The following is a 21,686-nucleotide window of genomic DNA, read 5'->3' as shown; positions in this document are numbered from 1 at the left end:
GTGAGCGTTACAGTTGGCGTTACAGTTAATGAGAAAACTTACGTACGAAAGCTTGAGGACACGACTTGCTTTGAAGGAGCTACGTCACGATTTGCACATCTTGAAAAAACTAGCCTAGTTTTTCAAGTTCGTCATTTGCAATCCCCGTTAATCTTTGCCATCCTTAACGATCCTCATTCCGTTTTGATTTGTTCTTGCCTCTTAAGTGTTTTCTATCCTAGAACACGATCATTTTAAGGTTTTATTCTATTTAAAGGCGACTCTTTACGACCCTAAAAATAACTCTAAAACTCGTGACGTAACTCCTAAAATGTTGTTTATTCTCGAGTTGCGTTATCGTTCACACTATCGATGTCATTCCTAGAATTTTTTGTAAAACAGCTATATTTCCTTGAAATACAAATGGTTTGTTTCGTTTTATTCCAGTGCGAAATATCGTATTCCAAACTCACATCTTGTAAAAGTATAGACTTGTCTCAAAAACGGAAATTGTTTGAAATCATCAGGTGTTTAATTTTTTAGTGTTTTTAGTTTTTGTGTTTCTATTCATACGTTCGTCCTATTATTACCATACTGACTCGTTCTATGACAGTTTACCTTTGATGCAAGTGAATACAGGAAATATCATTTATCTGAACTGCGGAGAAAGATATGAAGACATGATTGATCATCGCAATCAAAACCCAACAGCCTGAAAAAAATTCATCTGTGACCAGCTCCCAGTTGGCTTGATATAATGAAACAATAAAGGAATATCACACCTGAATTAAATAAAACTTTCTGCTCACAGTAGTCACTCTAGTGCAATTTGCTCAACAAAATTTTGAATTTTTTTCCTTGATCCGATCCGTGATCCGGTCCGTGATCCGATCCGTGATCCGATCCGTGATCCGATCCGTGATCCGGTCCGTGATCCGGTCCGTGATCCGATCCGTGATCCGGTCCGGTCCGATCCAGATTTTGTCGACGCCGCCCATTCAACCGCCATAATTAATATACATAACTTAGGTACTTTTTCACGAGTGCTTGTTTCACAATTCAATTAAGATGACTTAACTGCAATTAATACAACTAGTATTCCTATCTGAATGAAATGAAATACTGACACGTCTTTTTTTTTTTTTAATTACTCAACTGCCAAACAGTTGCTTCAAACTTTAATAAATAAGGGAATAACTTTACAAGCTTAATTATAAAATCCACAACAAAATGTAATCTCTAGTTTTGTTACATGTAAAACTGGCCATCAACAGTCCCAGTTGCTCAGCAATTGTTTTCCATTTTTTCTTTAAAATGCCTGGGTTTTCAAAACAAATTACAAATGAAACGACAGGCAAAGTGTTGGTTAAGTCTGAGAACATGTTGAAAAACAATATGAAATTTAGCTTGGTTGAGAATCCTCAAGTTTCCAAAAATCACAAATTATGAAAAATAGCAGCCTTAACTGAACACTGTCTTATAAAGAAAGTTGACGTCAAATTGAAACATCTTGCGCTTTGATAGAAAAATATTTTTCTTTACCTGTAGGATTCAGCAGGAAAATGTAATTTCTTTTACAGATTCTGAAGTAGTCATGTGGCAATTAACTGACTGCAGACCTCATTGATAATATTAGTCGAATACTAAGCCACATCAAGCTTATAAATACAGCTGCGAGGACAAAATACAAGGCAAGATGTCCATCCGTTTTTCTCTTCCCATCTATGAAAAGATTGAAATACAGATTAAAACTGAATTGCACTTATATATTATGTACTGTATTAAGGTAAATAATGCTTTTTCTCAGTAGCGTTTTGCCAGCTACATAAATCGCGCTAAATACAGCACACTGCATGTGTGCCCGCACACCCAAACACCAAGGATAGGTGGGTGGGTGGATGGATGGAATTGGATGGATGGATGAATGGATGAATGAAAGACTTTGTTTAAGCGTCAATAGTATTTAACTTAAAAAAAACTAATTGGGTACACTATTTACATTTTGATCACATGTGAGTCAAAAGTTCAATAGTTGTAGTTGTTTCCGTAGCTAGGGAATTAATTTTGTGAGTGAGTTTTGTGTGCCCTGAGTTATTAGCTAGGGAGTTAGTGAGTTTTGATCCATGACAATTGTGACAGGTATTCCTCCTAATAGAAAATGTCTTTGAGTTGTCTGGAGGCCAGTTATAACAGTGATATTAATGTATGTATCATGAAAGATTTTGAAAAATGAATTAAAACCCGAAACTTGGCAAAACTTGGCAAATAAGCTATAGCAATGGACAACGTTTTATTTTAACGTTTGACTTTAAAATGATGATCCAAGCTGCAGTGTAGGACAGTTGATCAATACATTCCACAAGACAAAACATTTTTTTTTGTACATGATCTGTACCTGGAAGATTTTCCTTCTCCTCTGAAGGACCTGTGTCAGGACTTGGAGTTGCTGGCAAGCCAAGACTTTGTGATGCCTGTGTAAAGCCAATGCTATTTAAAGGTGAACTCTGACCTACAAATGAAATGTATATTTTAACATTTGTTCTCAGCATGTACTGTATCTATTATTAGTTGAATATTTAGAGTTGAGAAAAGCCAACATGTCCAATTTAAGGTGTTTTGATCCTAATTTACTAGCAATTGGTATAATTATGTTAACTGAGTGCAAGTTTATCAGTGCCCATTTAGATGGGTTTCAGATTACTAATTCTTAATCATTGGTATTTCGTTCAGCAGGTCATTATTTCCTGTCATAAATTAATATATTAGCACAAAAAAATTACTCCCATAAAAATTGGGTGAGGGTGGCTGGCCCGCTTCCCAAAATCCTTACCCTATTTATGACCAAAATCTGTGATTTTCCCTACCCAAAAATTTGATACCCTATGTGCCACTGGGCATTGCAGGATTGAGTAAGTGAGTGACCCTTAAATCAAAAACAGTGTTTCATAACTGCCTTATAATTAGTTCCCTAGCTAGTTCAGATCAATGTTAAATTGTCATTTAACATAATCTGTGAAGGGCTTCCTTAATTTAATTGTTGATATTCTTTTTAATAATGATGTAAAAGTAGCTTCTTCTTAAGAACATACCCTTTGAAAACTAAAGTACAAAAACCATACTGTATTTATGACCAAAATCGATAACCTATTGATGACTAAAACAGCTGAAAAACCATACCCTTTGGGACCACACATGCCTATATAACCTATAAAAGGGAGTAGCCACCCCCCCCCCCCCCCCCGAGTGCAGACGTTACGTTGTTGGGGGAATTAGCTGACATGAAGACAAAATGTTAAGAAATGCAACTTACATTCTGAACGATAAACAGGAAGTTCTGACAATACTCGATACTCGTGAAACGCATGAAGAAGATCTTGGTTCTCTTGCTCGATCTCGACTTAGTTCCATGTGCTCTGTCACATGACCTTGTTTGTGTCCCATGATTCCACTACACGAGAGTAATTACTGAATTGTTACCCATGTAAGATCAGTTTATTTTCATTTGGTTACACTGGGACTTGATCAAAGGGACTTACACCTGTTTAAAATATCCCACAAACGTGACAGACAGAGAGAAATAATAGCAATAATGAATTACTCTTTAAATGAAGAAGCCTTGCAACAACATCACAAAGTGGTTTACAAAATGGCCTCAAGTAAGGTAATAAAAAATTAAAAATAATCAAAGAAATGGCAGAACTAAATTAAGGAAAAAGATTTCATGCTAATTATCTTTAATGGTTAAAATTAGTTTAAATAATAAATATGCACTGCTTGAAATACATGCTATTTTGGAACAATGAATTAAAAATTTTGCTTTGCCAGCAAGCCAATTGCTGCAGCTTTGGTGGATGTTTCTCGTGGACGTAGATTAAATGTCTACTAATCAAGCCAGTTAAAACAAATGCATAAATTGCAGCAAAGTTAAGAGTAGTCAAGACTGTCCCCATTTTCTAGGAGATTAGATTTGCAAATGTATACAAATACTGCATGATCAAGAATATAATACTACCAACTGATGATTAACTGACATATACTTAAGAAAGCAGAAATTTGTTGCCCCACCTGTAGATAATGGAGATTTGGTAAGTCTTTCAGTGGGACTGATCTTTTCTGCGAGAGATTTAAGTATAATTAATATTTAGTCATTATTTTAAAAGCTTTAAGGACTAAACTGCTCACTACAGGCAATTTTTACCCCATCTGTAGATAATGGAGATTAGGGCTAATCTTTTATGCAAGAGATTGATTTTTTTCAATGAAAATTACGAAGAATTGTTGATATTGTGTGACATCGGTAAAAATGTCTATTGGATGCTAATGAATGCTGGGAAATTACAATTATATGTAAACTTTCTGGAAAAAAAAAAAAAAAAACCCACTGAGCTGACCGCAGGATCGATTTACATGTATATATATGCAGATTGGCTGTTTAATGTTCAAGAGACATACTCATGTCACTACAGATATTACCAAGCTAGTGAATGTTACTCGAACAGATATTGCTCTGCTGAAGATTGGAACTTACTTGTTTCATTGTACACCAGGCGATAGTGCCCAGCTTCATGTCTTATGACGTTATTTCCTTTCAGGCATCTCACCACCAAATCAACTTTATCAAATAATGGATGGACTGTAGCTGCTTCAGGAATCACAATCTCAAGCTTTAGATGAAGATTGAACTCATCATGGTTTGTACTTGTCCTATTCACAATGCACAGGAAAGAAACCTTTCCTAGCTGAAACTTCTCTTTGGTGTGGTTGGTTATCACCCCTGTAATAATGGAGTCTGTTTTCAATTCTTGTAGAGGGATCGAAGCCAATCTACTAGGAGAAACATTCCCCTCTTTCATCAGAAGCACATGTGCTTCAAGGTGGGCACAATGTGTCTTGGTCAGTGGCGTGTTGCTGCTTATGATCAGAGGGTAATTTGTTCCTTTAGGAACATATATAATTTCATAATCCCGCAATTCTTCTGTAGCTTGACCTGAAAGATATAAAACAGCAAGTTTCAAGCTACAATTTAAGATTCAAATACATGATCAAGACCACAACTGCCTGATGATTTTTTAAATAAAATAAAATAATTGTAATAAAATTTTTTTTTTTTTGAAAACAATTGATTAATTTAAGGCTCAAAAGAGTAGGAATTAACTGTCACCATTCGCCCCACAAATTAGCATATCGTATAGACTGAAAACTAAACCTTAGGCTTGTAAATCTAACACAGTCGAACCTGTACTTACATTGGAAATTGGCCGCTCAATACAAGGCCTTAAAAAAGGTTCGACTTTCTAAAATAACGTACAAAGCTGAAACACTTGTTAGAGGTTAACGATCCTGGTTTGGTTTCAGAGAATTCGTTCGAGACACATGTTACCCGTGTCTTGATGACTCGAAATGCGGGCCCTATCTGGAACCATCAGTATGAAATCTAGTCGTTTCCACTGTATATGTCTTATTAAAGTGAATTAAATCTAAACGTCATACATTTTTGTATTTACAGGTAGTCAAGCCAAGCTGTCAAACGTTCCTCGTTTATTTTCACTGGATCAAACTGTTAACCATCACACTCACAAGCTGCAGAACATTCGAATTTCACCTCGCTACACATTCACATGAAGTCAGAGTGAAATTAACGTTCATGGGGAAACGATTGGATGTCTAGGTTAAGGGATGACACTTCATAGAAACGCATACGATTGTGAGGTGAAAAAAGTCACTCGATAAGTTACCAACTGCTGACATAGCTACTATTTCGTCTCATCCTACTTGTAGCTGTTTCAATTCCAGTTGCTACAAACACTTACCTTTAGAGATCAACATCCACGCCATAAGAACCAAAAAAAACTGGTAAAAACATCTTTGAATTCCCATAATCGCAGGTAGACACGCACTTCGGTGTGCTGCAGGCGCGTGGGTGTGCTGTACTTGTGCAACAATGTTGTCCAATAAAATTTTAGAGTTCCGAGCACGTGTCTGTTAGTGGAACTGAGGGAGGGGGTAGGGGAGCGTGGACCGACAAAGGGGACTTTTGTATACTGATGTATACAAATGTATAAGGTGTATTACATTGTCACGTTGAAGGCAAAATATTTCAGCAAATTGCAACAGGCCACAGTAAACAGCCCTGCAGTAAAGAGAGCGGAAGTGCCCAGTGACCCTGCGCGGAAGGGGGGGGGGGGTACTGCCATATACGGGCTATACAGGTACGTATGTGCCGCTGTGAAGGGTATGGTTTTCAAGCAGTTTACTCTAGGATAGGGTGTATAAATCAGAGCGTTTGGGCCTAAAATAGGGTATCATTTTTCACAGAACTGACCAGTTGGTTGAAGATTTTATCAAGACTAAGGAAACCAGGAATTGCCTCTCAAAAATACAAAAAAATCAAATCGGCGAGTTTAAATATACGCAAACCAGCCTCAACAGTGTCGCAAAATTCAGGGTAGCAAAATTCAGCTGAACTAGCTCTGGTATAGGCTAAGTGTTCCAGGGTCCCAGCGGCACATCCCCACCCAGAAATTCCCAAAGTACCTCTCCCCCCCCCCCCCCGCCCCGGACCAGTGGCCAAGTCAACAATGAGGGCGACATTAGGGTTTGCGGTATTGCGGTATTCGACAATTTTTCTTGCCGTATTTCGGTAATTTTAATTTTGAATTGCGGTATTGCGGTATTCTCCGAGCCTGCGGGATGCGGTTTTTTAACATTTTGGACGGCATTAAAAATTATCCTCCAGGTTCTTCAACGTTTTCCGATGCCTTTTCCAGTTTCCCATTGGAAAAGGGTAAGTTATTTTTAGTTAATAATTAGCAAACACGCGAATGGATGTTACTTATTTTGCTTATTTCGTCTAAATCGAAAATTACAAATTCCTAGTCGCTATCTCCGTGTTATTTGCTCTAAACGGGACATACAGAGTAGTGGTTTCGGTATGACATTGAATTTTGACCCGGCCGATTGAAGTGTTGCGGTATTTTGTGATGTCATTTGCGATAATGCAGTATTAAAGCCGAATTTTCTTGCGGTGTTCAGAACCCCCATTATGTCCCCCTAAATAATAATCAAAGTGAATTTTTCTTACCTGAGGTGAAAATGGATGGTGGTAAGTTACTACTCACTAGAGCGAAGAGTACAACGAAACTACGATACAAGAGTCCCATGGACAAACGTTATTTCAGCTTCAGTCGGAACTAAATTTAGTCTTAAGATGAGTAGAAACGCAACACTGAACTTGTCTCAGTTAAGCCGGTTAGTTTGAGAACCTCTTGATTCCACATGTAAACAAAGTATCCAAGTAGTTTTGAACAGCAGTTGGTTCAAGAGGATTCAAAAGATATTTCAGCGAGGAGTTCTCGATCGAATTTTTGCAGAGGAGCCTCGAAATCATGACGGCTAAATTATGTATGATCTTGAACGGTCTTTTTTGAGCCTTTTCTTAGAAAGTCACGCTTGACAACCCACTATGCCGTCTAGCCGTTTGCTATTTCAATTCCCTCGATTTGCTTGTGAAACCTTCAATGTTTATGAACTCGGCATGTATTTACCAGGTAGACAACAAAGTAAGCTTAATTATGGAAATTCCAGTTGGTTGAAAATCACTTGTGAGGATCATACAGTAGCCTACGTTCGGCTAAGTTAAGTAAGCTTCAAAGCTTCAGCGGCCATTTTGTATTTATGAGTGTAACACGTTGTCGAAGATCGTTTTTTATCTAGTTATTCGTTCATCTTTGTTGCTTGGATTTCACATGCCGGCTTTCCTACAGTCGGCTTGTCTTCTAAGTGCGGATATCACAGCGAGGAGTTGTGCTCTCACAGGCCAACACTTCACGGTCTGGACCTTTGGTGTTGGTTAATGCGCCACATTGAAACTTAGGAGTCATTATTGACTCTCGGAAGCCAAGATTTTACCGGCTTGAATCTGCTCAGCAGACCTGCTTGAGAATATCTGAGAATATCTGAAAGTGTCTGAACGCATTTGAAAGCCTCTGAACTTATTTGAAAGCAAGAGACTCTCCTGCAGTGCTTGTGTTGCCCTAATGCTGTTGTTGCTGTTGAATCGAATTGGACAAACCATCCACACACAGTACGTTGACAAGAGTCTGCTAGCCCACGATTTCGTCAGAAGTAAGTAATATGGGAATCTCTGTTGGACAATACCGATCGAGAATTGGCGGGTCTAAAATACTGGTAGCTGATCGCGGGTAACTGGTAACTGGTAACTGGTAACTAATAACTGGTAGCTGGTCACTGTTAAGTATTAACTGATAGCTGGTGACTGATGACTGGTCACTGGTCACTGGAATTTGGTTAGGTAGGGGGACCAAAACGCATTAATGCCAATCAATTTACAAAAACTTTAATTCCAACAAAAAAGAATATAAATCAATAAACATTCTCTTTTGCAATTCATAACAATAGACCCCAACCAACCGTTGACAGCAATTAATACATGTATCTAAAACGACTTACAAGATATTTTCACATTAACCAGACTATGACCCACGACGTCTGACATTTGGACGTTACTCATCCGACAAGCAGATATCCTCTGAATGAGAACACAGCTGGTGAAAACGAACCTAAGATAACTAAAAACGATTGTGTAGTTCACATTATATCTTATTGGGGCTAAGAAATTATTCCGTATAATAGAATCAGTAGTTGATAAACGTCAACCTGTAATTCTATACTAGTTATAAAAAATTGATTAATCTGAAACGTGATCTATTGATTTTGAAATAACTTTAACAATAACAGTAAACAAACAAGTAAAACTGAATATGAAATATGACCATCCACTACCTGCCACCCACTACCATTTACCTTTGAATATTAAATTTTGTTGTTGAAAGAATAAGTTGAAAGAGTGACAAAAGAAGGAATCATGGATGAAAATTTAACTTCACTTCACAATGCGCGTGTGGACAAATAATCTTTTCTATAAGTGTACTAAGGTACACTAAGTTTACTGCATCGGTGCTTAGTGTACTGCATCGGTAGTAAGGGACATTTCAGAATATCTAATCTACCAGACACCAGTCACCAGTCACCAGTCAACAGTTACCAGTCAACAATTATCAGTCAACAATTATCAGTCAACAATTATCAGTCACCAGTCACCAGTCACCTGCAGTCACCAGTTACCAGTCACCAGTCGCCAGTTGCCAGTTACCAGTTACCAGTCACCAGTTACCAGTTACCAGTCACCAGTGACCAGTCACCAGTCACCAGTGACCAGTCACCAGTGACCAGTGACCAGTGACCAGTGACCAGTGACCAGTGACCAGTGACCAGTGACCAGTGACCAGTGACCAGTGACCAGCTAACAGTATTTTAGACCCACCGATCAAGAATTAGCTCTCATGACAATTTCCTTAAAAGAAAAGATGCTTTGTCGCATTTCAAGGATTGTATTTAGAATGTAATGCTAATGATGTTTTACATGAATGTCTTCTATTTACCAACATTGAAACAAGTTGTTGGACAATGCGAAATGTGGAATGAGGTAGTGTTTTGGTTTACCCAATTTATGTACTACAATGTCTACATACCATTGTTGTTACGGTTGGCAAATGATGTGGAGGAAAATCCAGGGCCTGCAATATTCAATATAGTGGACCCTACAAGAACTGTGTCTGCTGATTTCAGTCAAGGAGATGAAGTATTTGGTGAAAATGCTGGTAAGCAATGTGTAGGAATGTCTCTTACTGCTATTATTTACCATCGATACTTAGAGCACTTTGCTTTACACTGAAGGCATGGAAAACCTTGTATCATATTTACAAATTTCCTCCTTGCAAACTGGGGGTGTACCTTTAGAGATTAAGGGTGTCTTTGTCAGTGACTGTCAAATTGAATGGCCAAGTGTTCATGAAAATCAAAAAAGTGGTGATATGCCTATTGAAGTTAAAGCAGTATGGGCCACATTTCACAGTGCTATAAACTGATTATTTTTCGATATAAATTCAGACAGAATTAAGGACAAAAAATAAAAATTGATACACTGCAGTGATACAAAGAAAGCTTGGTCACAAGGCAACTCTGTACATTGTATACCACTGTCAATATTATGAAAATTAGCCAACATACATTTATAAATTCATATTTGAAACAGGTGACAAGATCGCTTTAGTTTAATCAAAAATCAGCAGTTATAGTAATAATTAGCAATAATTTTCATAATGTAAAGGTGAATTAATCAACATGACACGAGCGTGGGACAAAGAAGAATTCTGAGTCCCCGACAGGAATCGAACCCATGACCTCCCGCACACCGGGCGGGCGCTCTATCCGCTGAGCTACGAGAACTCATGGACAGCAAGGTCATTTAACTGAGTTCATATATGACAGGTGTCCTGCATACTGCTAGGATCAACGCTATCGAAGTCATCGTGAGTAGTGATAAGTTAATAAAGATGGTGAATTTTAAGCTCGGTAATGAAATGTGAAGGTGAATTAATCAACATGACACGAGCGTGGGACAAAGAAAAATTCTGAGTCCCCGACAGGAATCGAACCCATGACCTCCCGAATACCGGGCACATGTCATTACCGAGCTTAAAATTCACCATCTTTATTAACTTATCACTACTCACGATGACTTCGATAGCGTTGATCCTAGCAGTATGCAGGACACCTGCCATATATGAACTCAGTTAAATGACCTTATGGTTTTGCATAACTCTCTCGAATTCTCTCGACCTCCCTCGTGTTTACATGAGGCTATGTAAACACGGAAAAAGTGCTCTAATGCTTTAACTTAAACACGATACGCTTTCAGCTTGTGGGGTCGTGTACCAACTAATTAAAACAAAACGATTACAGTTCAATATCATAAGTCTTACAAAAGTTGTGAAGGTAAAATAATATTTTCATTTCCTTATCTGTAATTGGTCGTTTGCTGAGCAAACACACCGCAGGAAAAATATTAGGACCAGGGAAGCAAACACTTAGAACTGTAAAGCGATCGAAGAGGCTGAACACTTTACTTACCTTTAATTAAAGGAGTCTACCGGCGGAGATTGAGAGCAAGAAATACAAACTCGCACTTTTAAGGGATGCAAGGTTTTGGCCTCGCTTCGGTGATCGTGTAGCTCGAGGAGCATCAACCAGAAAACCACAATCAGACCTTTCAAGATTACTCAAGAACAACGCCTTAAGGGGCTATGGTACCCTAAGATATGGCGATGTTCCTGAAAAATTCAATTTCTTGGAAATACAAGATTTAAGACCCTTGAGAACTTGACAAAAACATTTTGAAACGATCTTGCCGAATTTTCTTCTAGGTGAGTGTGAAATTTAAGGAAAGTACACAGTGGTATAAGTTTTTTTCACGTAGCAACGGCCATAGAAACGGCTGTTTATTATAAGAACGTGACCAAAAATATAGATTACTTTTAACATATATGAACGAAACTATTTAGAAAAAAAACTTTAAAGACATGTGCAACTCGATTGGTGTAATTAGTTGTGAAAAGTGTTGCCTCGAATTGCCATCACAGGCTCATTCATTTCCCTTATGAAAAGGAATATTTTCCACAACTGCGGAACAACCATTGCGCCCCCTCCCCCGAGATCCAATCTGCTTCCCCCCGCTATTTGTGACTTGTTAAATCCTTAATTTTTCGTGAAAGAAACTTAAGGTGCATTTTTCTCACCGGTTTTCTTTTGTACCGACTGTTACTTCCAAATAAAGCCTGTAAAAAGCACTGAAAGTAAGAGTTAACTGTCAAAATTTAGGTTCATTGCACAAAACAAAACAGAAACTTGCACGATGTGCTTATTTGACAGTCAAATCTTGTTATGTAAAAGAGCAGGACGTTTTGGCGTCAATACTATAAAACACCATTTTGAGTAAAACTTTCAAAATTTATTTTCTCTTGTTGAGTGCAATAGCACACAATTGATCTTTCTTCAACATAATTAAACAAACTTTTTGGTCCATTTTACGGTACCATACCACCTTGATCATTTTATTACACATTAAAATTGGTTGGAGGATGACGAAGACCATCAGTCACAAAGAAGAAGTTTTCCAGAACAGATGTCTGCGAAGCATTTTCAATAATTTTTTTCCCAAACTGCGAACTTCACCCAAAAACAAGGACAGAAGCCATCTCACGGCAGGTAGAGCGAAGGCGATAAAATAGATCGGTCATTCAATTTCCTTTGTTCTTGTTCGCTAGGCCTCGCTGCCAAGTTGAAATTTCGAGGAAGAAGAGAAAAATAAATTCACATTTTGGCTAAAACAAGCGGGACGCCGTATTTTCCACAGATCCCGTGTTGCTGGAAGCTGGAACCTCAAAAGTTTAATACTGATGTTTACAAATATTACGCCATTAACAAATTTCAAGTGTAGCAATACTCTTTGAAAATATCTAATCTTATATTAAGTTAAAAATAAACTCAAACAAATGATGTTAAACAATCAGAAAAAAAAACTGAAAACTGAAAAAGTGAATCTTATATATCCAAATATTTCATTCATGTCTTGATATCATTCTAAATGGAAAGGAATTCCAAAGTGCGTTATACATACTGAGAAAAGCAAGGAACGGAGAATTATACTTATACGTGGTGTCGATCAGAAAGCACTGAAATCACAGGATTCAACCATACAGCAAAGATCTCTCAGATTTCGAATTGACGAGCTACTGAATCAACGTATCGTCAAGACGATCAAATTTACTCACACGTCAGTAAAAAACGAAAGTCACATTAATTAAATTACAACTTTTAACTTTTTTAACCTACAACTTTTTCCTTGTACCTGTCCTTGGTCAAGTTTCAAATTTTCCTGTGCCTCACAGGTGTGGTCTCCTTTTCATGTCACGCAAAAAAAGACAAAATCGAGAGCGTACAAAGGCGAGCAACAAGATGGATTTTGAAAACCAGAGGCCTATTCCAAACGTGCTACTGCCGTGCCGAACCAAATTCAATAATTAAATTCGACTTAAGCTCGACAGTAGCGCGACGTTTAAAACCACTCAGTTCGGCAGGCTGAATTGAGTTCGGCACGACTACTTAGCACGGCAGTAGCGCGACTTGACATCAAAGGGCGTGCTCTTGCCGTGCCGAATTGAATGCATGATATGCTGCATCATCTCCCATTACTTTCTAGCATTTCAAATGGTCTGCAGCAGAGCAAACTTTTTCCGATCCTCGGGGCGACTGAATTAAATTCGAAGTTTGAAACCACTGCCGTTTTTTTGTCATGCCACTGTCGGGCCAAATTCAGTCATTTGAGCTTGGCACGGTAGTAGCACTACGTTTGGAGGAGGCCTTAGGGACACCTCCTACAAGTATCGTTACCGATCTGACCGCTACGCTACTACCATAAATTTATTATAGAGAAGTCAAAGACCTAGTGTTTTTTGCAAGGCCCGTTAAGGACTCATAAATTTAAATATTCATGACTACAATACCTTCGTAAGACAGGGGCGTACACGCTTAACGCAAAACCACAGTATTACGCCAAAAACTACTTTGTGTAAAACGATTAAATTTCGGGCTTATTATTTCAATCGACTTGCCCTGTTGCTCCCTTTTCTTGTTTTTCTAGTGTTCAACTTTCAAGACCTTTGTCATCAACTTTTATTTTTCACTGTTAAGTTCTATCTTTGTCATAGACCATCTCTGTACCTGGTCTTCAGTTGGGGACTGCTCCTTCCATAGAAACTATTTTTTCTTATATTTTTCTTATAGTTTTATTATTATTGTAAATAGCTTTTTAATTATATTTTCAATATTATATGCCTTGTCTATAGACAAATGCACTTGCAGCTTGTTTCATGACCACAAGAAAATCCCTTTCACTGAAGTGAATTTGGCTGGGAGCCACCGGTCAAACCAACCATTTTTTACGTGAAGCAATTAATATAAGACCCATTTTAAAAAAAGCCTCGCCGCTTTCGGTAATTTCGTTCACAAAAGGGAGGTCTTAAAAAAAAAACGTTCTTGTTAGAACAAAAAAAGTCACGCAATTGTAAAAAAAGAGTTACGCTGGTTAAAAGTCAGACCAGGGTAAAAAAAAAGTGCGCTGGGCGGAAAAAAAAAAGGCGGCGCCAGGGCGATAAAGAGTGCGGCACTAAAAAGAATGCTCCGTACAAACACCTAGCTGTAAAATGTCACTCTGTTATCGGACGGAATGTGACATGATTGAAAGGGAATCATTTTACATTCGGTCTTCGAGAAAACCTGAAAAAGGTCGAGACATTGGGAAACGCACAAGCATGGATCTCTCTCCGTCAAAAATTGTCTTCAACCACATCACTTTCGACGAACAAATTCAAGAGCAGTACCTGTGTGATGTTTGGTAAGTTAAATCCGAATGGTGCAGGGAGAATGAATAATCGGTGAAATAGAAAACTGAACGCCGGTATGCAGTGATTTCCCGACATTTCATGTTTTCTTTTTTCCTTTTACAGCAGGAATCCGTTGTTAGACGCTGAATTGGTTATACCATGTGGGCATACCTTTTGTGGATTCTGTGTCAACATTTTTAAGTCAGAAAATTCAGGAAAGCAGATAAAATGTGAGAAGTGTCGAGACCCTGTGAAAGCCTTTTGTAAAAACCATTTGGCCAACAATTTTCTGACTATGGTTGACGGGCAATGTAAATGGTGTCAGGGGACATTCCCGTTACATTCGGCAAGAAATCATATAGAACTTTGTCAAGAAATTGAAATCAGTTGCAAGCAGTGCCGCATCGCCGTAAAACGTAAGGATAGAGACGCCCACAAAGCGACATGCCTAATGGCAGACGTGGTGTGTGGATGTGGAATCGTCTTTAGAAGGGCAAACGAAGAAAGCCACAAGGAAACAACTTGCTGTTTGACAGAGGTACCCTGTCCACTTCACTGCGGGAAAAACGTCAAAAGGTGGGTTCAATCTTTATCATGCTCTATTTTCGAGACCACTCACAACACTAAAAACTCGAAAATTTTTGTATATTTACAAAACCGCGATGCGAGCGCCTGGTAACTACTATTGCCCGACTCTTTGGCAGGCTTTTGCCACTACGCACAATGTGATTGGCTGCGGCATTTACCAGGACAAGTTATGCGATATCGCGAGGTATTTGGCGTGAATTTCCGTCATGTTGGCGAGAAAATTGCTTGTTTTTCCTGGTGAAAACAGCGTGCTATTTTAACACTCTAAACTCAAGTCGAACTTAGCCTGCGAGCAGGCTCACCAGTCTGTTGAAGAGGCGCCCTGATCTCTAGCCTGCGAACAGACTCCCGGCGAGGACGGAAAAATTTTCGGCAAGCGCGAAACAGAAGAATTCAGAGAGCGAAGCGATCGGGGCGGGGACAGGGGAGTCTTTGATAACGGGCGATTAAACCCCCATAGAGTAGGTCATTTACCGCACAATAAAAAACAAGTCGTCCACATTTGGAGTCAGAGGAAGAGTTGAGTGCGCGCATTACTGATGTTTTAACAAAGTTCCAGTCTATTTCTGGTTAAATTTCAAACTAAATAGGGAGCAGGAAATAGCAGTTGAAAGTATGATCAAGACGTACTTGTCGTGTTGCCGACTGCATATGGGAAGAGTTAATTATTACAAACGTATATGATTGCAAGCGGGCAGCGAAACAACACGAAGGCGTTTGCCCGTTTACCAGCATCATCAAAGACCAGACTGCCAAAGTAAGGTCACTGAGAACCAAGTGTGTGTCCTTAATAGACATAAACTTTAACAGTTTTTCTTCGGCAAAACGTAATTAACAACGGATATCGCGCGTGCATGTTGTTTATATGAAAAAATGAGTTACAATTTTCCCGAAAAATCTGAGCTCCCAAAGTTCATACTTCCGGTGAAAATTAATTGACTTATTCTTTTCTGCGGTTTCCAGGGTGGAAATAAAAAAGTTTATGTCAGAGTAGAATAGATTTTGGAAACAAAATCAAAAAAGAGCAAGTGTCAATGAATACAATTAACGAGGGTTTGAACAACGGAAAAAAGTACTTCTTGGTGGCTTAAAACAGTTTCCAGGACTTAAATTTTGATGGGTCGTTATTACCACTCTTTATCACTTGATGTTACTATCATGGTATCAAAAAACTGCCCAATCATTGGTGAACACGTTGTTGTCATTTTCGTGACACAATAGGTTACCATAGCAACAGCATGACCTCCTAAAAACACCCTTAATTACAGCTTTAGAGTCGTATAATTCAAAAACAGAACTCTGCATTTTTTTTATATTATCAACTTTTAATAAGCATGATAAAACGCAACTTTTGGCAAAGTTTAAAAAATTCTGTAGGTCGGGTTCAGAGCCACCTTAAATTTTCCAACATTTAAGGTGGCACACACTGGGCAGTGTTTTGATACCATAACTGTAGCACCTAGTGATAAAGAGTGGTTGTAACCACCCATCAAAATCTCAGTGGTGGAAACTGTTTTGAGCCACCTTATAAATGAAATATTTTGTCACACTGTTTAAACAATTCGCCCGGCGGCGTTTGTTATAATCGTGATCACTCCTGACTCAACGGTGAATCCCCACATATATGCATTCTTTATTTGGTAAAGCAGGTCAACAAATGGCAGCAAATGCTGATGAGGACCTGCACTTACAGCAATAAATAACAAATAATTACATGCAAAAGTAAGTGGGAAAAACAATTTACAGATATAATATCCAGCTAGCCCACTTGTTCAAAGAGTGGAGCAATCTCGACCAGTATCGTGAGAATCGTTCCTTACCGGTAAGCCTTATTAGGTAGTTTATCAGGAGCGAACCATGAAAGTTTATTTTTGTGGTTACTAAGAGTTATTACCTGGTTTTAGATCGTCATTGACGCATGAGGAAAGTCTGTAAAGTTCCCATATATGCTAATGAGGCAAAATTTTGACCCATGCAGTATGGACAGTATGGTCTAAGTTCTCGTAAGCGACCACCTCCCGTGCGCGACCACCTAGGTTTGACATCAAGTGTAATGAATAACTTCTGTCCGTTTCTTCCAGATCAAACAGGGCACCAAAACGTGAAAGGGTATGTACTGGTCGTCAAGAACAAGGATAGTTAAAGATAGAGAAAATTGACACGGATTACAAACGACGAGCTTAAAATATTTAGGCTAAGATTTTCAAAATGCACAAACCGTGACTTAGCTCCTTTAAGAGCACATGTTTGGCCAAAAATCTCACGTACGCATCCGCACACCTAACTTCATCGAATGGCAGCTCTTTCGTCCTGGTTTGGTCAAACCACGGAGATGTGAGATCGGTAGCATCCCCATAACCAGTCCAATACTTTGAAAATCTTGATTAGCTTGTCCATTACCGTTATTGGTCCTCTCAGGTAGTGTAGGCGTGTAATATCTGGATGGAGGTAACCCTCTTTAATAGGAGAGTCTGTAGCCATGTTAGCAAATCAAACCCAATAGAGGCACTCTCGACGTTTGCTCATCACAGGAGTGGTAAAAGGAGTCAAGAGAATCAAAAGATCCACAAGCCTGTCATCCACGAAAGAAGGCATCCTGCAAAGACGAAAATTGCCACGGAAACGGAAGAGGTTAGTGCATTTGGTGTTGTGCGAGAGGAAAATCAAGAATGCAGGAAAATCCAGATACCTGAAATGGACGGTTATCTTCAACCAGTGGACCCTGATAATATGCAAGGCGAAACCATTAACACAGGCATGCGCCATGGAAAAGCTCAAACCCAACCCCCCAAGCGCCCTCAACCTAAACCAAGAGTCAAAAGTTTGAGAAGAAGAGAAACCGGCAACTTGTTTCAATGCAAGCATTCGACGTTAACTGGAACACTCTCAGAATCAAATCCCTTACATGACACAGAGGTAGCTCAACACTGCGCAAGCCTCAACTCTGCCAACCAATCAAATCACGTCATTCCTAAAACGAGAACCCGTCACATACAGGAGCACGGATATCAGAATGAAACTCCTTACCAAAACTCCTTGCGACGTCCTGACGGGATCAAGTCACCATACACGCCAGTCCTCTCTAACACTAATTGGTAAGTGTCACGTGATCAGCTATCCTTGTTTGAAAGGATCGGCGGTGGTTCGTTTGGTCAAGTGTGAAAGGGCGCTGCGTTTGACGTGGCGGGTGACAAAGAGTGGTCCGCTGTAGCTGTTAAAATGTTAAAAGGTAACTAAGATAACATTAAATTATTGTAGAAATAGCATCAACTCGGAGACATATAAAATATTAAGATATATTTAAGTCAGTTATAAACTTTTAACTGACTTAAAATTAAAGTAATGAGTTTTGTCAAATCAATGTCTGTTTATTTACAACTATTCCTTAGTTATTTCATGGTTTCCAGAGAAATTAAGGAAAGATATTTATATCACCTAGAATAGTGGAACGAAGCCTTACGGTCACCCCTTTACGGCCACTTCGTTATAGCGGTCACTTTATCACCAACCGGCAACAAAATCTAGCCGTATTAGCGGGGTAGCCGTTTTAAAGGAATTCTTTGTAGAAGAAAACGACTAACTGAGCTTTTGCTTGGGCCAGAATAAAGTGGCTATTTTATATAACGAGGTGGCCGTATTAACGAGGTGGCTGTAAGGCGGTGTTCTACTGTAGTAATATTAATGTCCGCACTTATGATACATCTGTTACAGAAAATTCGTCGAAATCAGATCTCAGGGATCTCTTGTCTGAGCTGGACTTGCTGAAGAAACTTAAACCTCATCCAAACGTGATTCAATTGCTGGGCTGTTTTACTAAGGACGTCATTCGATGTAAAGGAAGAAAAGAATTTAGTGAGTTTGTAAACCATTGAAATTATTATAACGGTTATAATGGTCGATAATAGTCATAATCATCATTTTTAAAGAGAAATTTTAAGTCGCTAAAATCTGAGGAGAGGTCATACAATTAGGCAATACTTAAAAAATAGAAAACATGTTCCGTACGCGTTTCTATCAAGTCATACAAACACAAGTGGAAGTTTAGGAGAGCGAGAAATGCTCAACACAAGTCCACAGGCGAATGCTCCCACGACTTTTTCGAGTTCTCCAAAACTTTCACTAGTGTTTCTATCACCCAATAGAAACACGGAGAACATGTTTTCTATGTCTGTTAGTAACCACCGCGACGAAAACAAGAAAACAACTTGTTTACTTTCATCACCAAAATGTAAATTCTCAACCAATCAGAGCGCGTATTTTCTTTGGGCTATTTTCTAATCTATTCCAATGAAGTAGCCTGCGTGACTGGCGGTGCTCTTGTTCGCTCGAGTGACAAAACCGTTAAATCGAGCTGCACAAGCCGCTCCTCACGTACCATTATCCTCGCAGCCAAGACGCTCTCCCGCCGCCAAATTTGCCCCAGCGCGAACAATCCCACCAGCTACGCAGGGTACTTTAAAAAAAGGGAAATTGATGCTGATGGCACTACTTTTGAATTGTATGCTCAGTTGACCTCCCTGCACGGAAAGAGACGTCTGTTTTGTTATTAGATCGTCAGTTTGAAGCAACAGATGACTTTATGGTTCTTTATCCACAGGGCCGCCTCTGGTCATCCTGGAGTTTGTTCCTCACGGGGATCTTCTGGGATATTTAAAGAAAAGCAAAGGAGAAACAGATGATTATTACAACTTAAGAGGTGCGGACGTTCCACAGAAAATACCAACACAACAACTTTACAAATTCGCATCTGATATCGCTCGGGGGATGGAATTCATCTCGGCTCAGAAGGTCTGTTGTAGTGTAGAGATTTGTGCTATCGAATGTTACTAGTAATATCGCTTTCATACGTTTTTGCTCCCTGTTTCTTCCATTTCTCTTTCGCTTATGTACTGTTCTCATATTTGTGACGCATTTATTTCAATACTCAAAGTTTAACAGACGCACATTTATAATTTATTTCTTATAATTTACTTCTTATATAGCGTTGTTTCTTCTTCGACCATAACCCTATGTGGGTATAGGGCCAGACATTCTCCTTCGCCATGTCACACGGTCACGAGCAGCCACTGTTGCCTCGCTCCATGAGCCAAAACCCAATGCTGTTCTTTCTTTTTCTGCGGTTCTCCACCAAGTCTCTTTCGGTCTGCCACGACCTCTTCTTCCCTCTGGGGCCCATGTTAATGCTGTCTTGGTATGTTTATTTGGATCCATTCTGAGAACGTGGCCGATAAACTTCCAGCGCCGCCGGAAGATTTGCTCACTGATGGTACTGATGTTGGCCCGCTTTCGAATCTCCTCATTTGATATTTTCATAGGCCAATAGATCTTCATAAGCTTTCTCAGACTTTTATGTAGAAATACGTCTAGCTTGGTCGCATCTCTTTTAGTCATACGCCATGTTTCACAACCGTATACAGACTAACTATAACGTTGGACTTAAAGGTTTAATAATGATAATAAATATTTACAGGGGTAAGATAAAAATACGTACAAAGATAAATAACTGCTAAATGCACTTTTGCAAATTTAATTTGGCCACATCTCAGGAGGGAACAGTGACCGCATGCCAATCTGAGGCGGTAGAAGATTGGGTTATGCAGGAAGTGGCCATATTAAGGGTTTTATTGAACTGAAAATGAACCGCCAGATAACATACTTTTCAATTCGTCGCGTTCGAAACAAGACGAAAACTGCGGTGGGTATCATCTCACGGTTACTTGTGGACCAGTTACTGGGAACAATATGGCTTCTCATAGTCTGTTTTCAGTGTTGACAAGCCACTGCGGAACATACAAGACTCACCCAGATTGTTTTCTCTCTTTTCTAAAGTGGCAAATGTTTTACTCCCTACAGCTCATTCACCGAGATCTGGCCGCGAGGAACGTGTTAGTTGGTGAAGGCCTGCGATGTAAAATCACAGATTTTGGAATGGCGAGAGATCTGGGGCGAAATGAAATTTATGTCAGAAGGTCTAACGTAAGTACGCATGCGTGGTGAGTGCTTATCTTCTTTGGTTAACTGTGGCAAAGTTCCCAAGATTATTTCACTTCTCAGAACTTGCAGAACGTTAGCAGCAAATTCCCTAAAGCTAATTGGCGAATGTGAAGCACGAGTGAGCGACCGAGATCTGGGAACCGGCCGAAGGAGAAGAGAATCCAAAAGGGAACAAAACATGGGGCCTGTGGGAACTTCCGTTAACCATGCTGATCATTGAGAGTATTGCTGTCTGGTTTCACCGCAATTGATTCCTAATTTCATTATTGTAGAGGTTAAGTCCTTCTGCGCGGCTTGCGACTCTTTCGCCCTAACGTACTCAACAACGCCCGGGGGATCTCCTATATAAAATGGACGGGAATGTTCGTCGTACCTTTTAGGGGTTAAAAAATCGGTTTTGGTACCTTAGGGTGCTCAGCCTCAAACAGTCCACAGCACGAGCTTTTGCGGTACTATTTTTCGAGTTTCATCTGCACCAGCCATTTGTATCTTTTTTTTTGTTTATTTTTGGTTTTATTGTCATTAATTCAAGGGCCTGATGCCTGTAAAGTGGATGGCAGTTGAGTCATTAACAAGTCAAGTTCATACCACAAAAAGTGATGTGTAAGTTGAAAGAGATCAAGGTTGGCATTTCGAGGCTACACGATTGGCTTGAGAAACTCCCGCCTCGTTTTTATCCAGTCAGAAGTGAAATCAAAACCAGTCGCGACTCTTTCGTACTCCTTTTCTCGCGTTTCGCGTCAGCTCCATGTATTTTCTTAAAGTTTTGATTGGTTCATTCGATCGTCTGTGCCCTTTGTGATTAGCCAGAGTGAACACTTT

General features: G+C 39.3%; 3 protein-coding genes and 1 long non-coding RNA gene across 6 annotated transcripts in view; 2 read left to right on the top strand and 2 right to left on the bottom strand.

Moving 5' to 3' along the window:
• Window positions 1-21,686, bottom strand: part of LOC145497233 (uncharacterized) — a 66,657-nt gene that overhangs the window by 17,289 nt on the left and 27,682 nt on the right. The gene's annotated exons all lie outside the window — the stretch shown is intronic.
• Window positions 1,140-6,158, bottom strand: LOC145497231 (uncharacterized). 2 transcript variants are annotated; one of them, XM_081477047.1, is made up of 5 exons: window positions 5,790-6,158; window positions 4,508-4,966; window positions 4,045-4,092; window positions 2,375-2,488; window positions 1,140-1,701 (listed from the first exon to the last, which is right to left on the bottom strand). In XM_081477047.1, the coding sequence occupies exons 1-5, from the start codon at window positions 5,854-5,856 to the stop codon at window positions 1,583-1,585; spliced, it is 807 nt and encodes a 268-aa protein (XP_081333173.1). In that variant the 5' UTR covers window positions 5,857-6,158; the 3' UTR covers window positions 1,140-1,582. The 2 variants fall into 2 exon arrangements, with proteins under 2 accessions (XP_081333173.1, XP_081333174.1); XM_081477048.1 differs by lacking the exon at window positions 4,045-4,092.
• LOC145497567 (uncharacterized) lies at window positions 8,788-14,858 on the top strand. The gene is made up of 2 exons (XR_014050700.1): window positions 8,788-9,659; window positions 14,406-14,858. It is a non-coding gene; the product is annotated as an uncharacterized LOC145497567 (long non-coding RNA).
• On the top strand, window positions 17,425-21,666 carry LOC145497196 (tyrosine kinase receptor Cad96Ca-like). 2 transcript variants are annotated; one of them, XM_081477005.1, is made up of 5 exons: window positions 17,425-17,965; window positions 18,582-18,722; window positions 19,468-19,658; window positions 20,724-20,846; window positions 21,397-21,666. In XM_081477005.1, exons 1-5 carry the CDS (start codon window positions 17,884-17,886, stop codon window positions 21,469-21,471), a joined length of 612 nt encoding a protein of 203 aa, XP_081333131.1. In that variant the 5' UTR covers window positions 17,425-17,883; the 3' UTR covers window positions 21,472-21,666. The 2 variants fall into 2 exon arrangements, with proteins under 2 accessions (XP_081333131.1, XP_081333133.1); XM_081477007.1 differs by lacking the exon at window positions 17,425-17,965 and adding an exon at window positions 17,995-18,099.

This window comes from Orbicella franksi, chromosome 9, assembly GCF_964199315.1.
Source record: "Orbicella franksi chromosome 9, jaOrbFran1.1, whole genome shotgun sequence".
Lineage (NCBI taxonomy): Eukaryota > Metazoa > Cnidaria > Anthozoa > Scleractinia > Merulinidae > Orbicella > Orbicella franksi.
Note: the sequence above shows the minus strand (reverse complement) of the source record. Positions and strands in the feature narration are given on the sequence as shown.